The sequence below is a fragment of the Chiloscyllium plagiosum genome, unplaced genomic scaffold (genome assembly GCF_037043375.1).
Source record: "Chiloscyllium plagiosum isolate Xiang-an unplaced genomic scaffold, Cpla_swu_hap1 HiC_scaffold_42, whole genome shotgun sequence".
NCBI lineage: Eukaryota > Metazoa > Chordata > Chondrichthyes > Orectolobiformes > Hemiscylliidae > Chiloscyllium > Chiloscyllium plagiosum.
Genome location: NW_028270180.1, coordinates 20029407 through 20051479, shown reverse-complemented (window position 1 = coordinate 20051479; position 22073 = coordinate 20029407). Strand labels below are relative to the sequence as shown.

The window sequence follows — 22073 nt, the reverse complement described above, 5'->3', positions numbered from 1 at the left end:
TCAAGAAGCAGTCGGTGGTTAGAATCTGGAAGTGAAGTGGAGGCCATTTCAATGGGAATTTTCAAAAAAATAATAAACTGGCTAATTATCTGAAACACAAAAAGAATCGCAAGGCTGAAGGGAAAATGGAATAGTAATTTATTGGCACTTGTTTTCTTTACAAAATGTTTAAGTGTAAAGTGAAAAGTGTTTAAGTCGCCACACTCCAGCGCTGTTTTCATAACAACTTACACATATTTTTGAAAAAGGCAACATATAGACAAGGTCCATCTTATTTCAATTCCGAGCTTCAGGACATGGACCCACCATGATGCTGAAGATGGTGCAGCAGACGCTGTAAGAAATTCTGGGCCATTGGAATCCTGGACCTGGACCTCATCGTCACAGATGCAGCCCACACGTGGCAGGACTCCCCCCCACCCCGACCAGGAGATGGCCGTAATGGCCATGAGGAATGGCCGGATCCACACCGCATTCTCCACCACAGCCACCAAAAGCAGGTAAGATGAGTTTTGATGTTAGAAAATGATAATTTTTAAAAAGAAAGATGTGGCAGGCCTGGTGATAGAAACATAGAAGATAGGAGAAAACCATTCGGCCCTGCTCCACCATTCATCACCATCATGGCTGATCATCTAACTCAATAGCCTAATCTTGCTTTCTCCCCATAACCTTTGACCCCATTTGCCCCAAGTGCTATCTCCAGCCGCCTCTTGAATACATTCAGTGTTTTGGTATCAGCTACTTCCTGTGGTAATGAATCCCACAGACTCACCACTCTCTGGGTGAAGAAATGTCTCCTCATCTCTGTCCTAAAGGGTTCACCCTCTATCCTCAGACTGTGACCCCTGGTTCTGGACTCACCCACCATCGGGAACATCCTCCCTGCACCTATCCTGTCTCATCCTGAACAGAAACAGACGGTCCCAGAGCCCGAACACTTCCTACTTTGCCGCCGCCATCTTGGTGAAAGAGTGGAACCAGCTGAGTTATTCTTCCTCAGAGCTAGAAGACCACACGCCACCAGTTTACAGTCCAACAGGTTTCTTTAAAATCGCAAGCTTTCGAAGCGCTGCTCCTTCACCAGGTGAAGTCTATACCTTGGAGCTGACAGATGTGATGGATCGATTGGCCTCATTCTGAGCTGTAACATCCTGTGATGGTCAGTGGGTTCTGATACCTGGCCACTATCCATGTTTTTCTCCTTCTACTTGTATGGTGCACAGTTCATCATTTTACATCAATGAGCCTCAAAATCTTTTTTAGGTTAGATTAGATTCCCCTACAGTGTGGAAACAGGCCCTTTGGCCCAACAAGTCCACACCGACGCTCCGAAGAGCAACCCACCCAGACCCATTTCCCTCTGACTGATGCGCCTAACACTATGGGCAATTTAGCGTGGCCAATCCACCCTAACCTGCACATCTTTTGGAGTGTGGGAAGAAACCCAGAGCACCCAGAGGAAACCCACACAGACACGGGGAAAATGTGCAAACTCCACACACAGTCACCAAGGGTGGATTTGAACCTGGGTCTCTAGTGCTGTGAGGCAGCAGTGCTAACCACTGAGCCATTGTGCCGCCCCACAGGAAGGGGAAAGATTTAGGAAGGACCTGAGGGGCAACCTCTTCATACAGAGAGTGGTGCGTATATGGAATGGGCTACCAGAGGAAGTTGAGGCAGGTACAATAGCAACATTTAAAAAACATTTAGCCAGGTACATGGATGGGAAGGGTTTCAAGGGATATGGACCAAATGCAGGTAATTGGACTAGCTGTGTGGGCGCCATGGTCAGCGTGCACCAGTGTGGGCCGAAGGGCCTATTTCCATGCTGTATAACTCTATGACTCTATAACTGATCACCAGTTCGGTCACTTCCTTTCTTTTAAAAAGAAATTGTTCTTTTGTGGAATTTAGGTGTCACTCTCAAGTCAGCCTCTGTTGCTTTTCTCTAATTGGCCCGAACTGAGTAACTGCCAAGACCATAGCAGAGGGCAACTCCACTTCATGCAGAATTGGCTCCAATTTACCTCAGGGACTGGTTCAGAGCTTGAAGCTCATTCGTTCCAGCCTGGAAAAGATGGGCAATTCCCAATAGCAGTGCCAATGCCTCAACTTTCATTTTGGAAGCTCAGACAGAAGTTATGAGATCCATGCTTGTTGCCATGGAAACCCTTGAACGTTTCGTAGCCGCAAATGTCAGCTAGATCTCACACAGCACGCCCAATAATGCGCACTCCAGCAGGCCATGGGGATTGCTCTGGGCTTGCAGGGCCCCCATCCGACTTCAGCACGTCCCTATTCCACTGCATGTTGCTTTCGCTGGTCAGACAGCCACTACAGATCACTGCTTTCCCCTGACAGGGACAGTGCAGTCCCAATGCCAGGCCCTCAAAGCTGCTCGAGGGAGCCCTCCAAGGGTCATCTGGCCCAGCCTCTGCCAGTGAAAAGCAGCAGCCTACCACCATCCACTGGGATGGCACATTGTCAGAGACGATTTGGCAGAGGCTCCCAGAAAACCAGCACTGAGGCGGATGTAGAAGGGCGAGTACAGTTTTCTCTGCATATCACAGCTTAGTACGGCCAATGCTCTGACCAGGATCATAAGAAAGTGCCAAGAGTTGTGAACACAGCCCAGTCCATCACAGAAGCCAACCTTCCATCCAGTGACTCCATCTACACTTCCCACAGCCATCATCATCAAGACCCCTCCCACCCCGGTTATAATCTCTTCCAACCCTATTCTGTCAGGCAGGAGATACAAAAGCTTAAACACATGGACCAACAGATTCAAGAACAGCTTCTTCCTGCTGTTTTCAGACTTCTGATTAGACCTCTCAAATTTCCCATTTAATGCTGATCTCACTCTGTGCACCTTCTCTGAGTTGTAACATTGTATTCCTCGCGCTGTTCTATTACCCTGATGCACTTTGTATGGGACAATCTGTCTGTACTGCACACAAACAAAACTTTTCACTGTACCTGGGTACATGTGACAATAATAAATCAAATCAAATCAAATTGAAAACAATGTTATTGTATGGTTTTATTTGCTAACGTTTGGTATTTCAGGATTTGTCCAAATGGATGCTGTGATAATCCATATCAGCTGGGTTCAAAGGTGGGTCAATAGTAACGAGGGAAGTCGAGTCTCAGTGGAGGTTCAGGGACAGCCCGTGTAGAGTGAGTGGGCTCTGGGTGCCCCCGCCTCAGTGAGCTGGCATGTTAGCAGGGGCTGTGGCAGCGAGGGTGAAACGGACCCATTCTGCTCGTTTCTGGAGAGTCTCACTGAAGGTACCTTCTACCTTGTCCTCGATGGATGTGAGACTCTCAGCATTGGTGCACAGTTCTCACCACACTGAAGGGATTCAAGAGCCAGATGCGAAACAGGTCATCGATCAGCCCTCTGTAGACCAGAGCTCACTATCAAATTCAGGACTGAGATGTGGAGAAACTGCTTCACCCAGACAGTGGTGAGACTGTGGAATACTCTGCCACAGAAAGCAGTCAAGGCTAAAACGCTGTATTGGAAGGAGTTGGATGTAGCCCTTAGGGCTAAAGGGATCAAAGGATGTGCAAGAAAATTGTGTACAGTTCGCTCATCTAGAACACCATGGTTCCGTTCCTGTGCAACCCTGGGTTATAGAAAAATCGTGCTTTAGAAACAGCGCTTAAAGTGTTGGCGATGTACTCGCGTTACCGCCAACGCACGTTTTAAAAGTTCGCACTTTAGAAACAATGTCCCCAATTCGTCAATTGCTTCCTAGCGAATTTGCGTTAACAAAACGTGTGTTATAGCAGCACGACCGATACACGTTATTGAGTCGGATGATCAGCCATTAGCGGGCGGAGGGAGCTCAAAGGGCCAAGTGGCCGACTCCTATTTTCAGCATTTCCAGTGGCTTAAAGATGGTTGACTGTCTCAGGATGGTCACATTATAGAACCAGAGAGTCCCAGGCCACTCAGCCTTGTGCTGACCCACCGAGCAGCATCCCATCCAATCCCAGACTCCACCCTATCTCTGTATCCCTGCATTTCCCATGGTCAATCCATCTAACCTGCACATCTTTGGACTGTGGGAGGTTACCAGAGCACCCAGAGGAGACTCATGTCGACACGGGGAGAACATGCCAACTCCACACAGACAGTCACCCGAGGGTGGAATTGAACCCGCTCCCTGGTGCTGTGAGGTAGCAGTGCTAACCGTGAGTCACCATGCCGCCCTACTGTGGTTGGATTTGATCTCTGTGATTCTATGATGGTATAAGAAACAAATTCGCTCCCACTAAGCTCAGAGATAAAGTGTCTTTTCAATTTGTGTCCATTAAAAATAGTTGCATTTGGAAGCATGCAAGGTTAATTAAAGAGTGAGTCAGTCAGTTGCCCAATTACGGTTCATACTAGCCGAGAAATTCCAAGCCGCGGTGACTGATTTGGAACTGAACTAATTTTGGAGCCAAGCTTTGTAAAACAGTGCTTACAGTTCATATAAGCAGCACAGTTAAACCGGCTTTGCAAACTTTACTTTGACATAACTTTCACAAAGATCAGAGAAACGTGGTTTAATAAACAAGACAAAAGAGTGGGAAGAGAGTTGAAAAACTAGATTATTCAGTCAGTCCAGCTCCAGAACATCATCTGGCCTCCCTCTTGAATATTTATTTGGGTTTCTATGGGTAGTCATTAATATTCTGCTCAAGTGGATTACGTTGGAGTGGTTTCTAGTTTCAATCTCACAATGGAAGCTGTCCCAGTCAGAGAGAGATATGTTCTCCCAGTCCACAGGGAAGTGTAATCACTTGTTGAAATTGTTTGAATGCCCTTTTGCTTTCACTCCATTCTTGAACCACAGATGAACTCTCAGCACAAATATTAGATTAAATTAGATTCCCTACAGTATGGAAACAGGCCTTTCGGCCCAACAAATCCACACCGACCCTCCAAAGAGTAACCCACCAGACTCATTTCCCTGCCCAATATTTATCCCTGATTTATTGCTGATGAAGGGCTCCAGCCCAAAACGTCGATTCTCCTGGGATGCTGCCTGACCTGCTGTGCTTTTCCAGCAAAACACTCTCGACTCTGGTCGAGCATCTGCAGACCTCACTTGCTCCTATCTTTGCCCCTGACTAATGCACCTAACACGGTCATGGCCAATCCACCCTAACCTGCACATCTTTGGACTGTGGGAGGAGACCGGAGCACCCAGAGGGAACTCACACACACAGCCGCCCGAGGCTGGAATCGATCCTGGGACCCTGGTGCCATTGTAAATCAGTGACAAATTGATCTTGTGCCCAAAATATAATGCTTATCAAAGAATGAGCAATTGAAGAGAATTGCATTGGTAGGTTACTATTCCTTCTTACTTCAGGCTTTATTTACTTGCCCCAACTACAAAGGGGCCTCGGATAATTTTTATTGCACACCATGCTCAATGCAGTTGAGCTAGAAAAAATAATGTTAAAAATCACACAACAACAGGTTATAGTCCAACAGGTTTATTTGGAAGCACTAGCTTTCGGAGCGCTGCTCCTTCGACAGGTAGTTACTGGAGCAGGACCATAAATTCCACAGCTACCTGAAGAACCAGTGCTCTGAAAGCTAGTGCTTCCAAATAAATGGACTATAACCTGGTGTTGTGTGATTTTTTAACTTTGCCCACCCCAGTCCAACACCAGCACCTCCACATCATAGAAAAGTCATGTCATTTACCAGTAATTTTGTTTTCCCGACCTATCAAGCACCCTCTTCTGGGCGTACACTGGGTGAACTAATCTTACAGAAGGGTTTAGTCGATATTCACTGAAGTTTAGAAAAATGAAGGGGGGGAATCTCATAGAAATCTACAGAGTTCTAACAGGGAAGGTGTTGTGAAACTTGAAAGGTTTCAGAAAAGATTCACAAGGATGTTACCAAGGTTGGAGGGCTTGAGCTAAAGGGAGAGGCTGAACAGGCTGGGGCTGTTTTCCCTGGCACGCGGAGGCTGAGGGGTGACTTTATAGAGGTTTATAAAATCATGAGGGGTATGGAGGGGGTAAATAGACAAGGCCTCTTCCCCAGCTGAGGGGAATCCAGAACTAAAGGGCATAGGTTTGAGGTGAGAGGAGCAAGATTTAAAAGGGATCGAAAGGGCAACTTTTTCACACAGAGAATGGTGCGGATATGGAATGCACTGCCAGTGAAGTGGTGGGGGTTGGTACAATTACAACATTTAAGAGGCATCTGAAAAGGTAAATGACTGGGAAGGGTTTAGAGGGATATGGGTCAACTGCTGGCAAATGGGACTAGATCGGTTTAGGATATCTGGCTGGCACAGACAACTTGGACTGAAGGGTTTACCTCCGTGCTGTACATCTCTATAACTTTAGGACTGGACAGGGTAAATGCAGGAACGGTATTTCCAAAGATCAGGGAGCCCAGAACCAGGGGTCACAGTCTAAGGACTTGGGATAGACCAACAAAGACTGAAATGAGGAGGCGCGTCTGCACCCAGAGAGAATGATAAGTCTGTGGAATTCTCGGAACTAGAAAGCGGTTGAGGCCAAAACATTGAATATTTTCGAAAAGAAATTAGATATTGTTCTCTGGGGTAAAGGGATCAAAGGGCATGGGTAAAAACAACAGGCTATTGAGTTGGATGATCAGCCATGATCATACTGAATGACATAGCAGGTTCGAAACGTCGAATAGCCTACTCTTGCTCCTTTTTTGTTTTTAAGGATATCGGAGAGATTAATAGCTGCAGATATTTGTCATTAAGCAGTAGGATTGGTTCCCCAACCTTTACCAGGAAGACTGTCGAGTTGATGCGGAGTCTGACGGGAGACTATGTGGTAGTACCTTTGATGAATATTGGGGTTTTGACAAACATAACTGATGTCTGAACGGTTTGTGAACTAATGTAACAAAACCGATTTACAACCAACTGTATATTTAAAAACATGCTCTGAAAATTGCAAACATACCTTACTGATAATTTGAATTTGTTCACATTAATTTAGCATTTTGAATCAATTTATTGATCTGAACAAAATAAGTAACAAAGGGAAGTAGGAATTTTTAACCGACTGAATTGAAGCAAAGCACTTCTGATTTAAACGTTTTGAAATTATGTGCTTCATGCAGTTCATAGAATGTTACAGAGGCCAACCCATCAAATCCATGGAAGTGTTTTCTCCATAATTAAACTCGACTCATCCCAGCCCTCAGTCTCACAACTTTAATGTTTCTTTTATAAGAATCTCCTCTGTAAAAACAAAATTGTATATTGGGTCAGGGCGGCATCCATGGAGAGAAAGCAAGCTAATGTTTAGAAACGTTAGTTTGCTCTCTCTCTCTCCGTGGACGCTGCCTGGTCCACTGTGATCTCTGGCATTTGTTGTTTTCAGTTCAGATTCCAGCTTCTGCAGTGAGTTGCTCCTTCATTGTATATGGGTGCAGTGTACCAACCTGTTGTGCCATTCAATGTTGTCATGACTGATCTGCAACTTGCTCTACCTTTGTCCCCATCACCTGATACCCTTCGTTCACAAGAAATTGTCAATATTCTAAGCAGATAGATAATCTGCCTTACATTTCATGAACTTCACGTTGAGCTAATAGCCTGCTATGAGGGATTTTATCAAATGCTTAACGGAAGTCTGCATACACAACAGCCTGGGGCATTTCCTGACCACTGTTTCAGTTGCCTCATCAGACACGGCCCATTGTTTGTAAACCTATGCTGGTGTCTGCTTCAACAAGAATGAGGGGTGACCTTATTGAGGCGTATAAAATCATGAGGAACATAGATAGGTTGAATGCAGGTATTTTGCTCAGGGATGGGAACTGAAAACTAGAGGGCATGGGTTTAAGGTGAGAGGGAAAAGATTTAGGAAAGACCTATAAGTTCCAAAACAATGTAACTAATTACAAGGATGTTGCCAGGGTTGGAGGATTTGAGCTGTCGGGACAGGTTGGATAGGCTGGGGCTGTTTTCCCTGGAGTGTTGGAGGCTGAGGGGTGACCTTATAGAGGTTTATAAAATCATGAGGGGCATGGATAGGATAAATAGACAAAGTCTTTTTCCTGGGGTAGTGGAATCCAGAACTAGAGGCTATAAGTTTAGGGTGAGAGGGGAAAGATATAAAAGACACCTAAGGGGCAATTTTTTCACGAAGAGGATGGTACATGTGTGAAATGAGCTGCCAGAGGAAATGGTGGAGGCTGGTACAATTGCAACATTTACAAGGCATTTGGATGGGTATATGAATAGGAAGGGTTTGGAGGGATATAGGCTGGGTGCTGGCAGGTGGGACTAAATTGAGTTGGGATATCTGGTCGGCATGGACGGGTTGGACCGAAGGGTCCGTTTTCGTGCTGTAAATCTTCAGGACTATGACCTGAGGGGCAATATCTTCACGCAGAGAGTGGTGCATATATGGACTGGACTGCCAGAGGAAGTGGTTGAGGCAGGTACAATAACAACATTTAAAAAAACATTTGGATAGGCACATGGATGGGATGGGTTTAGAGGGATATGGAACAAACGTGGGCTATTAGAACTCGCCGAGTGGGCACCATGGTCAGCATGGACCAGTTTGGGCTGAAGGGTCTGTTTCCATGCTGTATTACTCTATGACTATAACTGTGTGGGAAAGCCTTCCATGTGCAAATTAAATTTTTTTAAACCTTTTAATGGCTGTGTTTAATTTGTGCCCTCAATCATCTCCCAAACCAACCAAAATCATGCTTACTGCTCTTATCTCAACTTTGAAGACATCAGTTAGGTCAACACAAACACAATTTCGGACATTTTCCATATCAAATTGTTTGGAGATGGTATTGCATAATTCTGGGATTTGAGCACAGGTCTCCTGCCTCAGAGATAGGGTCACAATCACTGTGTCAAAAGCTTTCCTACATTTTGAATTCCACTGTCATCATCAACATGTATCTCCCAACCCCTACTGTCAAACAGATTATCTGCTCAGTCATGCCATTGCTGTTTGTGGAAACTTGCTGTGTCCAGCTCCTGCAGTTTATCATGTTGTCAAAATAACTCCGAAAGCTAGTGTGCTTCCAATTAAACCTGTAGGACTATAACCTGGTGTTGTGTGATTTTTAACTTTGTACACCCCAGTCCAACACCGGCATCGCCAAATCAAAATTACACGTTTTTCACAAGCACTTTGGCTGTGAAATGTTGCATAAACAATTTTCCATTCGTGCTGTCACATTCCCTTTAATAATCATAGAATTCCTACGGTGTGGGAGCAAGCTATTCAGCCCATACCAACCCTCCAAAGAGCATCCCACCCAGACCCACCCTGCATTTCTCATGGTTAATCCACCTAGCCTGCACATCCCTGGACAATTGAGCATGGCCAATCCACCTAACCCAAATGTCTTTGGACTGTGGGGAGAGATCCGAGCACCTGGAGGAAACCCATGCGGACACAGGGAGAACGTGCGAGCTCCACAGCGACAGTCGCCTAAGGCTGGAATCGAACCCGGGTCCCTGGCGCTGGGAGGTGTTGATGTTAACCACTCAGCCACCCCATTCTAGGCTTTCTTGCATGGATAATTCCTTCTTTGCGGTGATTTACCAAAAACACTAGGAAATTCTATAACACTGACCCTCCACATTTTTTCACGACACTTTCCCCAAATTCCTCAATGTTCCACAAACAGTGGGCTATTACCTACCTTGCAGCCTTCACATGTAATGACGCCATAATGGATTCCTGACGATTTATCTCCACAGATCTTGCATGGGATAATTTCAATTTGAGCTGGAACAGAATAAAACATGTTTGATCACAACCTTAGTTTTTATGTCGTTCAAACCATTTCCAAAGCAAATCTTTTCTCACCACAGAACGATCTAATATCCTGCTCATCATTGCCCATGTAAAAACGTCATTGTGAAACAGATTCAATCAACAAGCACATCGACCTGGACCCAATATGCCGACCACTGCAGCGGACAGCTGGAACTGACAACCGGAAGCGGAAGAGACAAACCACTATAAATGCCGGAGGAAAGATCACAGAAGCACTTCACAGGAGGCTCCCAAGCACTGAGGATGTCACCTAGACAGGGGACGAAAAGTCTGCAACACAAATTCCCAGCTCGGCGAACAGAACCACAACAACGAGCACCCGAGCTACAAATCTTCACCCAAACTTTGAACATTAAACTAATAATGGTTCATGGAAATGTGGAATGTGGGTCAATTCATGGCTTTCAAGATTTCTGAAGGTGTCAAGCCAGACAGTAAGTTTTTGTTTAATGCAGAACACCCTGACTGACAGTGTTAGGTAACTACTCGTTTTTAGGTAAGAAACAAAATCATGGGGTCAGATTGCTTAAGGACGTTTGGCGAATGCATGAGGGAGCAGAATTGAGGATGAGCACCAATAGTGTTGGATCAATTCTAGCTGAACAAAACCACTTCTTTCAGAACGATAGAGTGGCCTAGATGTTGCATCAGCAGGGAAGTGGAGACAGTCACCATTCACCATCACTGGAATGGAAGACAATGGAGTCCATACTTGGACATGACGTTATGAATATGTTTTAGAATCCCTACAGTGCAGGAAGAGGTCATTCATTCTGCACCAACCTTCCACAGAGCACTCCACCTAGACTCACTCCATCCCTGTAACCCTGCATTTAGCAAGTCCAATCACCTAACCTGCACATCTTTGGACTGTGGGAGGAAACCCAACACAGGGGAAACATGGAAACTTCAGACAGACAGTGGTCCAAGGCTTGAATCGAACCCGGGTCCCCAGTGCTGTGAGGCAGCACTGTGCAACCCCTACTTGAGTTGCTCTCAATAATTCTCAGCTTCTGTGAAGTGGACTCTGTCGATGTCTTCTTAGAGGCAAATCAATGGAAAATCAATGCAATCACTAAGAGCTCTCATGCTTACACATTTTGTTTTCATGTAAAAGTCTTTGAAAACATTAAACTATTAGTGCTCGTTGTTGTGGTTCTGTTCACCGAGCTGGGAATTTGTGTTGCAGACGTTTCGTCCCCTGTCTAGGTGACATCCTCAGTGCTTGGGAGCCTCCTGTGAAGCGCTTCTGTGATCTTTCCTCCGGCACTTATAGTGGTTTGTCTCTACCGCTTCCGGTTGTCAGTTCCAGCTGTCCGCTGCAGTGGTCGGTATATTGGGTCCAGGTCGATGTGCTTATTGATTGAATCTGTGGATGAGTGCCACGACTCTAGGAATTCCCTGGCTGTTCTCTGTTTGGCTTGTCCTATAATAGTAGAGAACAGCCAGGGAATTCCGAGAGGCATGGCACTCATCCACAGATTCAATCAATAAGCACGTCGACCTGGACCCAATATACCGACCACTGCAACGGACAGCTGGAACTGACAACCGGAAGCGGCAGAGACAAACCACTATAAATGCCGGAGGAAAGATCACAGAAGCGCTTCACAGGAGGCTCCCAAGCACTGAGGATGTCACCGAGACAGGGGACAAAACGTCTGCAACACAAATTCCCAGCTCGGCGAACAGAACCACAACAACGAGCACCCGAGCTACAAACCTTCTCCCAAACTTTGAACATTAAACTAATAATGGTTCATGGAAATGTGGAATGTGGGTCAATGGCAGAATTATTGCAGCCAATCTATCTTATTCACTCCAAAAGCATTGTTTTATATCAACGGAATGTCAAATCTTGCTTTTTGTGCACTTTCTTTGCATATGAATATTGCATTCCTCGCTCTGTTCCATTACCCTGATGCACTTTGTATGATTATGGTCTGTCTGCACTGCAAGCAAAACAGAATCTTTCACTGTACGTAGGTGCGTGACAATAATAAATCAAATCAAATCAAATTTCTCCACTGTGACAATAAATTCGACACATTTTTAAAAGAATTAAGCAAATTAAAGTTTGCTTTCTCGGTTTCTAACTTCATCTCCTTCAACGCAGAAAGAGGCCATTCAGCCCAGCGAGTCTGCACCAACCCTTTGAAGAATACCTCACCTGGATCCAGCACCCCATAACCACCCAGCCTGCACGTCCCTGGACACTACAGATAATTTAGAATGGCCAATTCACCCAACCTGTACATCTTTGGATTTGTGTACATGTCATAGTGTCATAAAGTCCGATAACACGGAGACAGGCCCTTTGGCCCTAACTGGTCCCTACTGATCAAAATGTCCGTCCACACTAACCCCATTTCCCTGCACTTGGCACATATCCTTCTAAACTTTTCCTGTCCGTGTATTTGTCCAAATGCCTTTTAAATGTTGTTAATGTACCCGCCTCAACCACTTCCACTGGCAGCTCATTCCACACGTGTACCACCCTGTGTGTAAAAATGGTGTTCCTCAGGTTCCCTTTTATTCTATTCCCTCTATCCTTAAACTGATGCCCTCTCCTCCTAGCTTCCCCAACCCTGGGAAATAGACTGAGTGCATTCACCCTATCCATGACTCTCGTGATCTTAATCACTTCCATAAGATTCTCCCTCAGTTTCCTACTCTCTAAAGAACAAAGTCCTAGTTTGTCCAGCCTCTCCCCATAACTCAGACCCTTGAGTCCTGGCAACATCCTTGTAAATTTCTTCTGCACTCTTTCCAGTTTAATAACATCCATCCTATAGCAAGGTGATCAAAACTGAACACAATACTCCAAGTCAACCTCACCAACACCCTGTACAAATCCAACATAACTTTCCAACTTCTCTACCCAATGCCCTGACTGATGAAGGCCAGTGTGCCAAAAGCCTCCTTCACTGCCCTGTCTACCTGGGACTCCACTTTCAGAGAACCGTGCACCTGAACTGCAAGGTCCCTCTGTTCCACTACACTCCTTTAGGCCCTGCCAATCAAGATGAAACTCCTACCTTGATTTGACTTTCCAAAATGCAAGACCTCACACTTATCTATTAAACTCCATTTGCCATTTCTCAGCCCACTTCCCCAAATGATCAAGGCCCTGCTGCAATTTCTGAGCACCTTCCTCACTGCCCACGATATCGCCTATTTTAGTATCATCTGCAACTTACTAATCATGCCTTGTACATTCTCATCCAAACCATTGATACAGATAACAAACAGCGCTGGGCCCAGCACTGACCCCTGGGGCACTCCATTAGTCACAGACCTCCAATCCAACAGCATCCTTCCATTATTCCCCTCTGCTTCCTACCAACAAGCCAATTGTGTATCCAATTTGCCAGCTCCCCCCGGATTCCATGCGATCTAACCTTCCAGAGCAGCCTATCATGTGGAACCTTACCAAAGGCCTTACTGAAATCCATGTAGACTGTGTGTCAATTATTAAATTCACTAAATATTGATCTGGATTTGAAACCCACAAGTCAGGCAGACTCGTAAATGAAAAACAAAGTGTGGTGATGTTGGGTTGGTAATCCTACCAGTCCCAGATAGCAAGTGGGTGCTGAAATCAGTTGCTCACCAACGTTCTGAAATGAGGTTGCAAACTTTTGTACTTGCTAAAGACCCAGTTATCTGCAAGTTTTCACTGTCCACTGCAGTTTTAGGACGTCAGACATGAGGCAGAGAAGATGATAAAGGATGAGAGGCCATTTCGTTGAAACATATGAGATTCTAAGGGGACTTGACAAGGTATATACTGAGAAGCTGCTTCCCCTTGTGTGGGACAGTTGAAGCCAGAGGGTATAATCTGAGAGTAAGGCAGAAGTGAGGAGGTTATTAATCTGCGGAAATCTTTACCACAGAGGGCTGTCAAGGCTGGGTCATTAGGCACATTCAATGAGACAGACAGATTTTTAACCAACAAAGGGAATCAAGGGTTGTAGTAAAAGGTGGGAAAGTGGCGTTGAGGATGACCAGATCCGCCATGATCTCATTGATGGCACAGCACACTCAGGGGCTGATTGGTCTACTCCAGCTCCTAAATCCTATGGTCTTCAGCAGTTTCAGAGTGCCCCGTGATGACTGCGACAGACGAGGCATCACAAGGGCAAAGGAAAGGCCTCCTAGCACGGCCATCGTTAACAGTACCCGGCCAGCGATCTGAAAAAGGTTAATGTGAACTCTGTTTCTCTCTTCACAAACTCAAGCAACTTCTATTTATACTTGAGGCTTCCAGCATCTACAGTGTTTTGTTGTTACTCGGGTGGAAAAGTGTGGCGCTGGAAAAACACAGCAGGTCAGGCAGCAGCCCAGGAGCAGGAGAATTGACGTCTCAGGCATGAGCCGCACCGACCCTCACCCCACCTACTCCCCCACCTCCCCATATTCCTCATGAAGGGCTTATGCCCAAAGTGTCGACTTTCCTGCTTCTCGGATACTGCCTGACTGGCTGTGCTTTTCAGGATGCCACACGTTTCGACTCTGATCTGCAGTCCTCATGTTCTCCCATTTTGCTGTTACTTCTCAGCAGATTTCGCTGGGGAAAGTGACAGTGCCTCTTTTATATACTTAGAGTCAGTCTTTATTGAAAGTCAGAGATCAACTGGCTTTTGTAGCCTACCCCCTGCTTGTGACTATTACCCCTGTGCTGGATGGCATCCTGCCTACACTCCTGACTGGGGAACGGAGACGACCTTTGACTTTCTAGTTGGCCTTCTTCCTGCTGAATGGTCACTAATTGACCATCTGACATGTGACTGGCCAAACAGGCAGCCAACCTGAGAGCAAACTGACACTTGGTTTTTGTTCCACAGGCCTCACTCTGTCAAGATTAGATTAGATTACTTACAGTGTGGAAACAGGCCCTTCAGCCCAACAAGTCCACACTGATCCGCCGAAGCGCAACCCACCCAGACCCATTCCCCTACATATACCTCTTCACCTAACACTACGGGCAATTTAGCACGGCCAATTCACCTAACCTGCACATTTTTGGATTGTGGGAGGAAACCGGAGCACCCGGAGGAAACCCACGCAGTCAAGAAACATGAAATCCACTCTATTATTTTTGGGTTTTATATTTAAGATTACTGGTTTGCTGCCAATGGTAATATTTCACTGCCAGGTTGTTTGAATGACATCACTGTTGTTCGATGCATGGAGACCCCCTAATTTGCTGTTAGATTGAAACTGCAATGGGAAATGGAGAGTCCATGTTGCCGAGATTGAGAGATCCTTGTGATCTTTCCCAATGACCCTGGCTTTACCACGATCTGGAAAATCCAGTCAATGAGTACTGTGCACCTATGTGTCCATGCATACGTAGGGTCTGCTCTCTCAGCACTGTCCAGGGTCGTTTACACGTGTGTGCATCCCGTGACACTGCACATTAGGGTTGGGAACTCCTTTGGACTCATGACCAGAAGCACAACCAATCAACGTGCAGCTTGAAATCACTTAGCTTAAAGATCTGGGGTGATGGATTGTGCAGGTAACTACAACATACCTGACTCTCATGGACTTACTTCTATTTACTAAACCTTCCTTGCAAACATATTTCTTCCTGTGAGAGCAGATCACACTCACAATCCCATTACAAACAGACCGCATCTACACCCCCATTACAAACAGGCCACACAACCATCTCTCCATTACAAACAGGCCACACAACCATCTCTCCATTACAAACAGGCCACACTCATATCTCCATTACAAACAGGCCACACCCACATTCCAATTACAAACAGTCCACACCCACATCTCTATTACAAACAGAGCACACCCACACCCCATTACAAACAGACCACGCCCACATCCCCATTACAAACAGACCACACTCTCATCCCCATTACAAACAGACCGCACTCACATCCCCATTACAAATAGACCGCACTCACATCCCCATTACAAATAGACCGCACCCACATCCCCATTACAAACAGACTGCACTTACATCCCCATTACAAACAGACCGCACCCACATCCCCATTACAAATAGATCGCACCCACATCCCCATTACAAACAGACCATACTCTGTGCAGTGACTGTAACAAGGACAGCCAGGTGGACCTCATAGAATATGGGTTCCCTGATTGGGCTGTTAATCTGGTCCAATCAGGAAGCCCTGGCTGACAGATCTAAACAGGAGGGTCAGGGTCAAGGATTCTTCACGTGTGAATGAAGAATGACTTAGTGATGGGATACCGGCTCCTGTGGAGTCATTTCAGCAGACAATGGAAACAATTTCACAAGGTCTCCCCCGGTCACCATTTACCGACGTGACATGCTTAAAAAAAAATTAAAAAAAAATAAACAGGAGGGTCAGGGGTTCTTATACTCTGGGCGCTGACTCTGATGAGGCTGTGCCAGAGTCAAGGACTCTCCACGTGTACATAAAGGGTGATTTGGTAATGGGACACTGACCTCTGTGGAGTTATTTCAGCCTGACTTCCAAATGTAAGCACTTGGAATCATGCTTGTTACTTTGCCACAAAGTGTGGCACTGGAAAAGCTCAGCTGGTCAGGCAGCATCCGAGGACAAGGAGAGTCGACGTTTCGGGCATAAGCCCTTTATCTGAAATGATGAAGAGCCTATGCTCGAAACATTTTGACTCTGATCTCCAGCATCTGCAGTCCTCACATTCTCTGGGTTGTCACATTGTCACCAGATTCCCCTGACATATCAGCTGTCTATCTGCTCATCTCTCAATGACCAGCTCTGAGTTACTTTTGTTGCAGGAACACTCCATAATATTTTGTCATTGGAGGCAAGTCAGAGATTCACTTGGCTAATGGGATGATTTATCGAAATTAGCTTCACTGGACAGAACTTTATTCATTACAGTCTTGTTTCCCCAATCATTTTCTGGCCTTCTCTCCTTTTCTTCTCTGCACCTCCCCCTCAAAGGACCCTCTGCTCTCAGTCCAGTCTGATGGTGCTGGTGGCCCGACATGGCACTCTCTTGACCCGGCGTGGCCTCAGCGTGGACACTTGGCGTCAAGATGATTCCAGAGCGGTCTCCCAACCTCTATAGTCTCAAGGCGCAGTCAGGGGAATCGGTGTGGAATGGAGTCAGGGTCCGGTGCGGCCTGGAGTCAGGGCTGGTGCTGCCTGGAGGCACGGCTCAGTGTGGAATGGAGTCAGGGCACGGTGCGGCCTTGAATCAGGACTGGTGTGGCCTGGAGTCAGGGCTCGGTGTGGAATGAAGTCAGGGCCCGGTGCGGCCTGGAGTCAGGGCCCGGTGCGGAATGGAACCAGGGCTGCTGTTGCCTGGAGGTTAGGTGCCATTGTGGACTGGGCAGGAAGGACTGTTATTCTGAACTTTTTATTTCTTTATTTTTCTAATTCTTTTCTCCCTGAGAATGTAGATGTAGGAGTCTGTACCTAGCCATCGTGAGTGGCGATTCCTCATGTGAGTACATGAGGCAATGAAGCTAATCCTAAATTCTAACTCCACACAGACAAGAATGTACGAGTTAGAAGTTACATTTCAGTCGCTCGAATCTGCAGTGCTGTATGGATCAGCTCTTGGTCAATTCGATTGTGGCCTCTACTCCATTTTCCTGTCTCACCCCCACCATGCACAAATCCTCTGTCGACTTAATCAGTCCCTCAACCTTGAACGACCCAGCCACTGCGGGGGCTGAGGAAAAGAATTCCACAGACCGACAATGCCTCAACAGAAAAATATTCCTAAGTCCTAAGTGGGAGATCCCTAGGTTTTGAAACTGTGACCCTTCATTCTGGATGACCACAAGAGGAAACATTCTCCTGGCATCACCCAGTCAATCCCTGCAGGGCAGTTCCTGTTAAGATCCGGCCAGCTTTCTTTTCTTCTGCAGTTACAAGGAGACAGCAAGAGGTGGCAGTGTAGCTCTGAAAACGGTTATTGAGGTTCCCAAAGGGCAGCTGCAAAGCCCAGTTGGAAAATGTCATTCGGTTAAGCTGTAGTTTACGTGCAATTTGCATTTGCAAAGTCGCAAGTTGCAAATCTGGCAGCATGCTAAAATCGCGAGGTTTCATTTCGTAATATTTCAGCTCAAACACCTGAGTTGAGCCCAGTGTCACAGATGTCACCCGAGAAGCTGCTGGGAACCAGGCTTAAGAAAAACACACTGATCTGTTAAGAACACATTCCCAAGTTCCCACGTGGCGACATGACAGCTCAGGGTCGCTAGATGGCTCTTTCTGTGTTTGACCTGCTGCAGGTAACTCAGTGTCATAGAGTCATGCAACACGGAAACAGACCCTTGGGTCCAACTCATCCAAGCCGATCAAGTTCCTCAAACTACACTAGTTCCATTTGCCTGCCTTTGGCCCATCTCCCTCTAAAAGTGGCCTCACCAATGTTCTATACAACTGCTGCAGTGTGGCATTCCAATTCCTTTACTCAATGATGCAAGCAATGAAGGCAAGTGTGCTGAATGCCTTCCTTACCGCCCTGTCTGCCTGTAGTGCACATTTCAATGAACTATGTGCCTGAACCTCTGGGTCTCTATGTTCTACAACAGTATCCAGGGCCCCACCATTAATTGTATAAGTCCTGCCCTTGTTCGTCTTACCAAAATGCAACATCTCGCATTTATTTAAATTAAACTCCATTTGCCACACTTCAGCCCTTTGGCGCAAATGATCAAGATCCCATTGTGGTCTTAGATAACCTTCCTCACTGTCGACTACACCACCAATTTTGGTGTCATCTGCAAACTTACTAGCCCTGTTTCCTATATTCTCATCCAAATCATTTGTATAAATGACAAACGACTGTGGACCCTAATGGATCCCTGCTTGTAAAGGTATCTTTTTAAATCAACTTGTTCAGAGATGTTATGAATCACCTCTGGAGCAGGCGCGACTTGAATCTAGCCCTCCTAGTCCAGAGGTAGGGTAGCTATCATGGAGGTGAGTCACTGTTATTGCTGCCATGCCCTCTAATCAGCGATAAAACCGGCCATTCTCCTGTTTCTCGGATGCTGCCTGACCTGCTGTGCTTTTCCAGCACCACACTCTCACCTCTAATCAGGTCCATTACCAACAGTGTAACTGACCAGTGTGACACCTCAGATTATAGAGTTGCAATTCCTCTTTCCCAGTTGACTGACTGTGTATTTCCAGAGCTGAGAAACGTGATGACAGTCCTCAGTCTGACTAGCAGGAAGGCGACATTGAAGCCTCACCCTCCCGAGAGACGAAATGGACAAGCACAGAAATGATTTGACCAAAACTACTCAAGTACGAAAGTATCGGTTCCAAAACTGCAGCAGCTGCCCCTTGCTGATCCTGGTTAATATTGTTACTCCCTGAAGCTTTTAAAGTTCCTATCGAAAAGTCTGCCTTGAATTTTCATTGCCACTCGCTGCTGTCTGATTCTTTCTATCATTGCAAAGAGGGGAAAAAAAAGCAGCTTGCATTACAGTTGCAAAGTGTCTGTGTCTCTGCCTCAATTGTCAGGTACAATTGTCAGTTTGGAAGAGTGTGGCGCTGGAAAAGCACAAACGGTCAGGCAGCATCCGAGGAGCAGGAGAATCGACATATCAGGCATAAGCCCTTCATCTGCAGTGCTCACTTTCTCACTTTCCTTTTGGTCAAACCTGAGAAATATAAATGGTTCCATCCCCAGCACAGAGACAGTGCACTTGTCACAAGTAGTCCCGAACCTATGTCTGACTGGAGAGCTGCTCTACGTTCTATTCCATGTAATATTGGCACATTCCAGCCTGCCGGTGGGGGCCACAATATCAAACTAACAGGAAATCAAATCAGTGATGCTTCCTCGTGTTTGAGTTAAAGTTTATGAGTTCAAGTCACACTTGAGCCTGTGATACTGGCTGATATTCCAACCCATGATTGAGAGAGCTATCAGAGGAGGGAGTGTTACAATGTCATGGGGCCTTTTCTATCTGAGGGGCAGTATGGATCTACACTGTTGGAGGGGCAGTGCAGAGGGAGTGCTGTACTGTCAGAGTGGCAGTACAGATGGAGTATTGTACCATCACAGACTCTGTACACAGGGAGTGCTGCACTGTCATAGGGGCAGTCTGGAAGGACTGTTGCACTATGAGAATGGTAATACCTTATTTTACTCTTTCACAGCATATGAGCATCACTGGCAAGTGGTGTTGTCCCCATGTATCGACTGCCCTTCCCCTTCTCTATGGTAGAGGTCATGGGGTTTGGATGGACATTTATTGCCCATCCTATTGAGGAGGTGGTTGTGAGATGCCTTACTGAATGGTACACATGCAACCTCAATGCTGGTTAAAAAGGGAGTTCTCAGTTTAGGACAGAGTGACAATGAAGGAAGAGTGAAATATTTTCAAGCCAGGATGAGTCTGAGGAGAGCCTGCAGATACTTGCATTCCCACATGCCTGCTGTCCTTGGATAGTAGAGGCTGTAGGGTTGGAAACTGATGAAGCCCTCGTGAGTGAGATGGTGCACACTGCTGTCACTGTGTGCCTGTCATGGAAGGTGATGCTGGATGCTAACCAAATTCGCTGTCTTGTCCCAGATGCTGTCAAGCTTCTCGAGTGTTGTTGGAGCTGCACCCATCCAGATATGTGGGGAGTATCCCATCACACTCCTGACTTGTGCCTTGTAGATGGTGGAGAGACTCTGGGGCGTCAGGAAGTGAGTTACATTCCGTAGAATTCCTAGCCTCTGATCTGCTCTTGTAGCCACTGTGTTTATAAGGGCTGATTCAGTTATTTTCTGGTCAATGACAACTTCCAAGGTGCGGATCATTGGATAAGATCACTGAATGTCAAGGGGAGATGGTTAGACTCTCTCCTGTTGGACGAACCCATTGCCTGACACTTGTGTGGTGCGAATATTGCTTGCCATTGATCAACCCGAGCTGGCTGTTGTCTGGGTCTTGCTGCAACGAGAGTTGAGCCGCTTTGAGTCATTAATGACACTCAACATGGTGCATTCATCGACAAGCCCTTTAAACTGATTTGTTCATGGAATGTGTGGGCATCACTGGCTAGGTGAGCATTTATGACCCACCCAAATGAGCTGCCAGAGGAAGTGGTGGAGGCTGGTACAACTGCAACATTTGAAAGGCATTTGGATGGGTATATGAATAGGAAGGGTTTGGAGGGATATGGGCCGGGTGCTGGCAGATGGGACAAGATTGGGTTGGCATATCTGGTCGGCATGGACCGAAGGGTCTGTTTCTGTGCTGTACATCTCTATGACTCTATACTGACCTGAAGAGGTTGACGCTGAGCTGGCTTGTTGAACGGTTGCAATACTTGGGGATGTCAGCACACCCACAATGCTCTGAGAGAGTTCCGTGATTTTGACCAATGACAGCACTGGGAAGATAACATCGTTTTGAGACCATGTGACTTGGAAGGAACTTGCAGGTGGGATTATCTCCATGTATCGACTGCCTTTCTTGATGGTAGTGGTCAAGGGGTTTGGACGGTACTGTTTCAAAGAGTCTTGGTGAATTATTGCCGTGTATCTTGTCCGTGGAGCAATTGTAACAAGGTCAGCCAGGTGGACCTCACAGAATATGAGTTCCCTGATTGGGGGCTGTTAATCTGGACTAATTAGAGAGCCCTGGCTGACATACGGAGTCGAGAGTGTGGTGCTGGAAAAGCACAGCATCCTTAGATGCTGCCTGACCTGCTGTGCTTTTCCAGCACCACACTCTCGAGTCTGATCTCCAGCATCTGCAGTTCTCACTTTCTCCTATAAGGACAGGAGTGTCAGGGGAGGTTCTGTTCACTCAGAGAGCTGGATCAGTGGCAAAGATTCTCCACAAGTAAATAAAGGGGGACTTATGAGTTATTTCAGTGGAGTTACCTTAGTACGCACTGCTGAGCATCAGTGGTGGAGGAAGTGAATCGTGTTGGATGGGGTACAAATCAGGTGGGATGCTTTTCTGTAGATGGTTGAAACTTTATTGCTGGAACAGCACAGCAGGTCAGGCAGCATCCAGGGAACAGGAGATTCGACATTTCGGGCACAGGCCCTTCTTCAGGCCTGTGCCCGAAATGTCGAATCTCCTGTTCCCTGGATGCTGCCTGACCTGCTGTGCTGTTCCAGCAATAAAGTTTCAACTTTGATCTCCAGCATCTGCAGACCTCACTTTCTCCTTTCTGTAGATGGTGTCAAGCTTCTTGAGATATACTCATCCCTTGTATTTCACTGGATTCTGATTTGAGCTTTGTGGATGGCGGATAGGCTTTAGGGAGGCAGGA

General features: G+C 46.3%; 1 protein-coding gene across 2 annotated transcripts in view; it reads right to left on the bottom strand.

The window, feature by feature from the left end:
• Window positions 1-22073, bottom strand: part of LOC122542619 (nuclear receptor ROR-alpha A) — an 873418-nt gene that overhangs the window by 76653 nt on the left and 774692 nt on the right. For both annotated transcript variants that reach the window (XM_087982159.1, XM_087982160.1), the window contains one exon: window positions 9692-9777. In XM_087982159.1, the coding sequence (XP_087838285.1) occupies window positions 9692-9777 (86 nt within the window). The remainder of the gene's footprint in view (window positions 1-9691; window positions 9778-22073) is intronic.